Below are 8,701 nucleotides of genomic sequence, written 5' to 3' on the forward strand. Positions count from 1 at the left end.
CGTTGTCATGTGGGTGGAGCCCCCACTACCTCGAGTCCATTGCCGATTGGGCGCATGGGCCAGGGTCTGCAGAGCGACGATGGTTGCATCAGACCTGCGGACATTGACACCTCTTCACAGGACCGGTAGCCCGTCTGGCCTCAACCTCTGGGCTGTAAGATTGACTGAGCCTTTATGTGTTGCAAATGTTCTACGCACTTTTGGGGGCGGCTGTATAAAAGGCTGGGTTAGGGAGCGTCCGGGTTGGTTCCTGGCAGCCGGAGATGACGTCGTGTCATCAGCTGTGGCGTTTGAATGCTCAGCGGAGCATGGGGGCTAGCAGACCCTGGCCCTTCAGATTTGCCTAAATGACCTGTTCTTGTGAGCCTGGCTTTTCCTCCACCTTTCCTGCCTCACCGTACAGACGTGCGTGATGCGGTTGATGCCTCGGATCCACAGTAATTGACCAAAGTGAGTACCGTTCATCCGCAGCCTGCGTTTGTCCCTGTCAGCTGTGATCCGTGCCGTCCTTCCTTATTACAGACAGATGTCCATTCCTGCTGCTACCAAGTCTTGCCTGTGCGGTAGTTTGATCCGTGTTTAGTTCCTTAATTGATAGAGTGTCTGAGTGCGCGTCTACGGGAGCGCTTGGTTTGTTCACCCGCACCGCGAGTGGCGGGTGGAGTTAGTTTAGCTTCCGCATTGGCGGGTGCGCTTGTTTTCCCCGCCACGCAGTCCAGGCGGGCGGTGTTAATCTGTTTGAATGTGATATGCTCTGTCTTTCACGGCGTTATAGGAGTGCTTGTTCCATACACCCGCACATTCCAGGCGGGCGGTGTTAATTCACCTATATTTGTATTATTTGCCATTAAATGAAGTATTTGTGTTGGTGTCTGTCACATGATAGATGCAAATGATTTATGTTCCTGTTAAGTGAAATACAGAGACTGAAGCTGATTCCTTTATTATTGTTATTTCCAGAAACTGATTTGTGATCACGGGCATCAAAGAATAAACACATCTGAAGAGCCAAACCTCTGCCTCCTCCTGTGTTCTGACCGACACTCCTCTTGAATGCTGGATCAACCCAAAGAACGGCGCCTCACCCTTATCTCACTTACAATATGTGTGTATATATGTGTGTATGTATGTATGTATATATATATATATATATATATATATATATATATATATATATAGTGTGTATATATATATATATATATATACAGTATATATCTTTTTTAAATCTTTGATTAAATACTTGCTGATGTAAAGCGTTGTTCATGTTATGGACAATAAACAAAATCAAAACAGTAGATCCCAAAAAATACTTTTATTACCACCTGCTGTACATGAAGGGACATTTTAATTCTTTAGTATCTTAAATAAATTCATTCACATAAATAACAGGAGCCAAACATGAAATGGCTCGCTGTGGATAAATAACCATTAAACACACAGAATCCACAGTATTTACACGTCTTCCCTCGTCGGTCCGTCGGCGCCGCGGCGTTGCTGCTCGCCGCATCTCTCAACAGGAGGGGAGAACGAGGAGGGAGGAGCTTCACGCCCCCTCCCCCGCCCGTCCAGCTGGTTACCACGGTGACTCCAGGACGGGAGGAGGAGGAGGAGGGAGCGAGGGCCGTCAGTCAAGTCCCTGCAGCCCGGTCCCGCCCACTCTCAGCTGTGCTCCGATTGGCTCTGCCGTGGCGGCGGCGAGGCGGCGGCGCGCTCGTCCTGCTGCTGCTGTTTGGACGAGCTGGACAGGTCCATGGCCTCCTCCTCCTCCTCCAGCTCCTCCTCCAGCTCCTCCCCCTGGTCCGGGAGCTCCTCCCCCTCCGCCGTCTCCGGCGTCTCGCCGCCGTCTCCGCGTCTCTCCGGGGCCTCGCAGAAGGAGTCGGAGTGGGCGGAGTCTGCCGGCGTGGGGCTCGAACACTTCTTGGCCATTTCCAGAGACTTCTTGTGCATTCCTGCCAGATCCAGATCCAGATCCAGATTCAGATTCAGATTCAGATTCAGAGTCAGACTGTGAGTCGAGTCACAGTCAGACTCACAGCGCTCACTATGCTGTTGTTGTATAGCTGGAAACACACACACACACACACACTCACACTCACACTCACACTCACACACGCACACACACTGCGGTGGCCCCTTCTTCAGGAACACCTGCTGGGACTCTGCGGGTCTCAGTGTGTCTCGGTGTCTCATGGAGGGTTAAACCCAAGCTGAGCCTGAGGAAGATGAAGATGATGAAGAAAGGCGGCTGAAGCTGACTGAACCTTCAGGCTGCTGGTCTGAGAGCTCAGAGGACAGAGTGGACAGAGTGGACAGCAGAGGACGGAATGGAGCTGGGTGGTCTGGTCTGGGGTGAGGTGGTCTGGGGTGAGGTGGTCTGGGGTGAGGTGGTCTGGGGTGAGGTGGTCTGGGAGTGAGGTGGTCTGGGGTGAGATGGTCCGGAGTGAGGTGGTCTGGGGTGAGGTGGTCTGGAGTGAGGTGGTCTGGGAGTGATGTGGTCTGGGGGTGAGGTGGTCTGGGGTGAGGTGGTCTGGGGTGAGATGGTCCGGAGTGAGGTGGTCTGGGGTGAGGTGGTCTGGGAGTGATGTGGTCTGGGGTGAGATGGTCCGGAGTGAGGTGGTCTGGGGTGAGGTGGTCTGGGAGTGATGTGGTCTGGGGTGAGATGGTCCGGAGTGAGGTGGTCTGGGGTGAGGTGGTCCGGAGTGAGGTGGTCTGGGGTGAGGTGGTCCGGAGTGAGGTGGTCTGGAGTGAGGTGGTCCGGAGTGAGGTGGTCTGGGGTGAGGTGGTCTACCTGGGGCCGTCATGCAGGGTGGGGCGGATGCAGACCTGCAGCTCTCAGATCAGACCAGTCCTCTTATGTCCCCCTCAGTCTCAGAGGCGAGTCCAGCAGAGTCCACCTAGAAGAAGACCCGGTCCCCGTGGTCCGGGGGGGCGAGGGCTGAGCCGGCTGCAGTGTGTGTGTGCGTGCGCCCTGGTCTATATGTGGTGTGTGTGCCGTGTGGTGCGTGCGTGGCACTGACGTGCATGCGGCTCACCGAGCAGCCAGGGGGCGCAGGAGCCCATCATGCCGTTCTTGGCGGAGTTGAGGATGGACTCCGGCAGCGGGATGGAGTGGCGCACCATGGCGCCGTACAGCCCGTACTCCGCCATCACGCTGCTGCGGCCCCAGCACTTCTCCCGCTTCCGCCACTTCGCCCGCCGGTTCTGGAACCACACCTGCAGCCGGAGCAGAACCGGGACAGCTCAGGATCCAGTTCAGGATCCAGCTCAGGATCCAGCTCAGGGCCCGGCTCAGGATCCAGCTCAGGATCCAGCTCAGGATCCAGCTCAGGGCCCGGCTCAGGATCCAGCTCAGGATCCAGCTCAGGATCCAGCTCAGGATCCAGCTCAGGGCCCGGCTCAGGATCCAGCTCAGGATCCAGCTCAGGATCCAGCTCAGGATCCAGCTCAGGATCCAGCTCAGGGCCCGGCAGGGACCGGGTCCCCCACCCTGCAGGACGGCCTGAGGGCCAAGAGAGCTCTGCTGCACCAGACCAGACACACACCACACACTCCTAAACCAGACCAAAACACACACACACACACACACACACACACACACACACACACACACGCACATCACAGTCATCCATCCAGCTGTATGAAACTTCAATGTTTATCTTTTGTTTCTCACATTTTTCTATTATATTGTAAATGTGTGTCTTAAATTTATTTATTCATTCATTCATTCATTCATTATGAACCGCTTCTCACATATATTTAAATTATATTAAATTTATATCTGTATTTAATTATATGTCTTAGATTTATATATAAATTATATCAATTTTATATTTGTTAGTTTATATCTGTCTTTTAATGATATCTGCCTTAAATTTATATTTAAATTACATTCAATAATGTTGGTTAGTTTATATCTGTTTTTTAATTATATCTGTCTCAAACTTATATTTAAATTATATTTAATAAAGTTTGTTAGTTTATATATCTTATTTAATTACATCCATCTCAAATTTATATTTAAATTACATTTAATAAAGTTTGTTACGTTATATCTATTATTTAATTATATCTGTGTCCAATCTATATTTAAATTATATTTAATAATGTTGGTTAGTTTATATCTGTTAATTAATGATATCTGTCCTAAAGTTTGATCTAAATTATATTTCATTTTCTGTGTGTGGCTGGGCTTTGTAAAATTTCACATTTCTTTTCTGTCTGTATTTCTTTTCTCTGAGCTGCTGGAGCCGCAGGTCATAAAGGACCTCTGGTCACACACACACACACACTCACACACACACACACACACACACACACACACACACACACACACACACCTGGATGCGGTCCTCGGGCAGCTCCGTCTTCATGGCCAGCATCTCTCGAGCGTAGACGTCTGGATAATGAGCTTCATGGAAAGCTTTCTCCAGCTCCTCCAGCTGGTGGGACGTAAACACTGTCCTGCACACGCACACGCACGCACGCACACGCGCACACACACACACACACACACACACACACACACACACACACACACACACACACACACACACACACACACACACACAGCAGATTAAAATCAGAAAATAATCCAGATTTGCTCCACATTGAACCTGGAGAAACTTCGCTGCAGCCCGACGCCTCAGGATGAAAACCAGAACAATAAAATCCAACGAACGTTCTTCAGATGGTTCCGGTTCGATCCGGTCTTCACGTGATCGAAACGTTATTCTTCATTAAAATCTGCGAAATGTTTTTGATCTCTGTTGACTTTAACCCTTGGAGCTGTCATTTTTTATTATTTCATGATACAAAGTCTTTATAAAGCAGCTCTAAAACAGTTTTCTCGTCAAATTAAAATGAGGTTTTTTACAGTGAAATTACACTTTATTTAAATAAAACATAAAAACTGGACGATTCACTCATTTCCAGTAAAAACAATCTAACGGTGTGTTTCATGTCAGTCTAACTTCACGCGCGAAATTAAAGCCCTTCATGGAATTAGGAATCAGACGTGACTTTTCTTCTGTTGGTACTGTCCACCCGGTTCGTCCGTTAAAGCCGCTGTTCTAGTGTTCTGACCCGGTTCGGTCGTTAGAGCTGTTCTAAAGGTGTGTGAGTCGCCGGTTCTCACCGGTGCCTCCGTTTCTTCCTCTTCTGGGCGCTCCCGGAGCTCTTGGGGTCGTTCCTGTCGGAGAGGCAGTCCTCATCTGGAACACAGTTTGATCATCAGTCAGAACCGGGAGACCAGCGACGAGAACAGCTCCGCGCGAATGACACTTATTTAAAAACGAACTTCAGGTTTTCATAGAAAAAGAATTATAATTTCTAAATGAAATAAAAGAGGAGCTGGAGGGAGAGTGTGGGGACAGGAGGCTGCTGCCCCGCCACCCGGCCCCGGATCAGCGGTAGAAGATGGATGGATGGATGGAAATGAAATCAAATGTAAAAAATAATTCAATCGTTTTTCTGCTGAAGTGAGGAGGCCGCGGAGCCCTGGGTGCCCGGGACCTACCGGAGAAGGCGTCCCTCTGGGCCTCCAGGCCCTGCAGGTAGTGCTGGTCGGAGCGCGCCTGCAGCAGCGGCAGGTGACCGGGCAGGAAGCACGGCGCCCCGGGGGGCTGCTGGGCCGCCAGGCTGCACAGGAACCCGAGGCCGAGCGGCAGCGACCCCCCCGGGAAGGAGAACCCGCCGAGCGCGGCCCCGGGGCCCTGCGGCTCCGCCCCGCCGCCCTGGCCGGCCGCCGCCAGCCCCGGGCCCGGCCCCCCCCCCGGGGTGCTGCTGGCGGGCCTGCAGGTCCGACTCCAGGCCCAGCAGGTCCGTGATGGCGAAGCCTTTGGAGCGCAGCCCGGAGCCGTGCAGCCGGGACTTCTCCATCCCGAAGCCCGGGGACAGCAGCCGCACCCGGGGCTTCTCCTCCTGCTCCTCCCGGCCGGTCATGGTCCGCAGAGCCGGTGACAGGGTGACAGGGTGACAGGGTGACTGGATGACTGGATGACGGGCTGGCTGGGTGACTGGATGAAGGTGAGGAGGAGGAGGATGCAGGTGGGCAGGTCTCCCTCTGTCCGGGACTCCAGGCCGAAGGCCGCTATTTACGAGGACCCAGCCCTCCGGGACGGCCTGGGCAGCCAACCAGGAGCCGGGGGGAAAGGGGGGGGGGGGGGGGGGGGCAGTTATTCCGCTCAATCCCAGCGGATTAATTGCCACCAATTTCACTTCAATCCGATCAGGATTTCAGAGCAAAGAGGAGGAGGAGGAGGAGGAGGAGGAGGAGGAGGAGGAGAGGATGCTGATAAAAGAGGAGGAGGAGGAGGAGGAGGAGAGGATGCTGATAAAAGAGGAGGAGGAGGAGGAGGAGGAGGAGAGGATGCTGATAAAAGAGGAGGAGGAGGAGGAGGAGGAGAGGATGCTGATAAAAGAGGAGGAGGAGGAGGAGGAGGAGAGGATGCTGATAAAAGAGGAGGAGGAGAGGAGCTCTGCTCTCTGTGATCTTTATGCACAACTCAAACTGGAATCACCAGTCAGTGAAACCAGCTGGTTAAACTTACTAACCAGCTCTGGAGTCCTGCAGCGTTCAGACTGAGCAGAAGTTTACTGAGAAACAAAGGACAAAGCAGACTAAGGCTGTTTCCACATACATGTGGGCGGAGCCAAAGGAGCCAGTAAAAAAGATACAATGTTTCAATTTCATCGAATCCTCCCCTTTCACACAAGCTTTTCCTGACTGCGGAAGTGTGGGGTTTCCATGACAACCAGGCGGAAGTTGGTGTAAAATCAAAACAGCGGCCTTGCTAACGTGAACACTGCAGTGTGTCACGCGTTTCACTCTTTTGTCTCGCCTCACGCCACACATTACATTTTTCACGCTGAAAAAAAATACGGGTAAATGTGTCTGGAGCGGCGCTGCTGTGGAGCCGGGAGGAACCAAACAGGTGTGCAAACCTGTCACTTACCTGTCAATCAAACAAGGGAAGGGGCGGGGCTAAAGTCGCTCAACAACCAGTGGAATAAAAGCTTTGTTATCAGGTGAGTCTCTGCCAGAGAGCGAGCGGCAGACACTAGGTGCGTTCGACATGAGAAAGCCAGAGGCAGACCTTTAAGACTTTTGAGCCGCCCCGCCCAGATGTGGCCCGGCGTCACTGATACGTAGGACCTACGTAGGGCATCGAAAACTCGCGAGACCCAAACGAGATCGGTCACAGAGGAGCCGCGTGAGCTGCTGGAGAGCAACTCACCGCGGCTACCTGGCCCACCTCTCTGTTTCATACAGGCAGGGGATTGGACCCCAGCCCACTCGTCATCAGTTTGATGACAACGCGCTTTATTTGCATATATAAACACCCAGTCCCGGCTCCAGCCCAGTGTAGAGGGGGGAGGGGGGGGGGGGCCAAAAAGTAACGGAGCAACACAAAGACAGAATCCACAGATCAGAGGCCTGTTCTACTGTGTCCAACAACATATGATCATTAATCACACTGCTAAAAAGCACAAATAGTAATAAAACTAATGATAAAATAACCAGCCCCGTTTGCCACCCTGGACGACGGGCCTGTAAACACCCCCCACAGTGGAGTCATGAGAAACACCAACATGGAGAACATAGAGTTGTCCGACTTGGAGGCAGACTTATAACTCCGCCCCACGGCTGCGTCGTCTACTTCGTCTAGCTCCGTCTACCTCTGGCTTTGCCATCGTGAACGCACCTACTTTCTGCTTTCTGTCATTCTGACGTGTGATCACTGTCCTGGGCTGAGCCCACTACGGCAGCCTGTGAGGCTCAGAAAGGAGCAGTATTTAGACTGTGGGTAGAGCTCACATCTGCCAGGCCGCTCCGGGGGTGGGGGGGGTGGGGGTGGGGGGGGGGGAATGATCACATGTCAGAATGACAGAAAGCAGAAAGTGTCTGCCGCTCGCTCTCTGGCAGAGACTCACCTGATAACAAAGCTTTTATTCCACTGGTTGTTGAGCGACTTTAGCCCCGCCCCTTCCCTTGTTTGATTGACAGGTAAGTGACAGGTTTGCACACCTGTTTGGTTCCTCCCGGCTCCACAGCAGCGCCGCTCCAGACAAATTTACCCGTATTTTTTTCAGCGTGAAAAATGTAATGTGTGGCGTGAGGCGAGACAAAAGAGTGAAACGCGTGACACACTGCAGTGTTCACGTTAGCAAGGCCGCTGTTTTGGTTTTACACCAACTTCCGCCTGGTTGTCATGGAAACCCCACACTTCCGCAGTCAGGAAAAGCTTGTGTGAAAGGGGAGGATTCGATGAAAATTGAAACATTGTATCTTTTTTACTGGCTCCTTTGGCTCCGCCCACATGTATGTGGAAACAGAAGCTTAAAGCTACAGTGTGTAACTTCGGTCGCCCTCTAGCGGAATTCTGCGTTCTTACAACAATAAAGCCGGTGCTTCCACATGACGTACGCCCAGGTGTCCCCGGTGTTGTCCCCCCCCCGCCCCCCCCAACCGCCGGTCACTGTCCCTCTTGGCCAGCAGGCCGTCTGCCGACCGTCCAGGCTTGTCTTCGCTGCTCGGATCCACTTCAGGACTCTTTCTGAGCCGTTTCTTTGGGTTCTCTGCCATGTGGCGTCCTGGTCCGCCTGTTGCTATGAGACCCTCCCGTCCTCCCCCTCCCTTCTTGTTGTGACGTAAAATGTGTCATTTTCTGTTCGCTGGCGCACGGGAATGTCACCGGTCAAA

The 8,701-nt window shown here is 52.5% G+C and overlaps 1 protein-coding gene across 1 annotated transcript; it reads right to left on the minus strand.

Annotated features, from left to right (window-relative positions):
- Positions 1 to 1,631: 1,631 nt before the first annotated feature.
- Positions 1,632 to 5,940, minus strand: vsx1 (visual system homeobox 1 homolog, chx10-like). Its single transcript, XM_030106957.1, is given in 6 exon segments — positions 1,632 to 1,949; positions 3,018 to 3,213; positions 4,338 to 4,461; positions 5,135 to 5,210; positions 5,516 to 5,774; positions 5,776 to 5,940. Coding segments are annotated over 6 exon segments (1,110 nt in total). The 3' UTR covers positions 1,632 to 1,659.
- Positions 5,941 to 8,701: the final 2,761 nt, after the last annotated feature.

Source organism: Salarias fasciatus, chromosome 13 (genome assembly GCF_902148845.1).
Source record: "Salarias fasciatus chromosome 13, fSalaFa1.1, whole genome shotgun sequence".
Lineage (NCBI taxonomy): Eukaryota > Metazoa > Chordata > Actinopteri > Blenniiformes > Blenniidae > Salarias > Salarias fasciatus.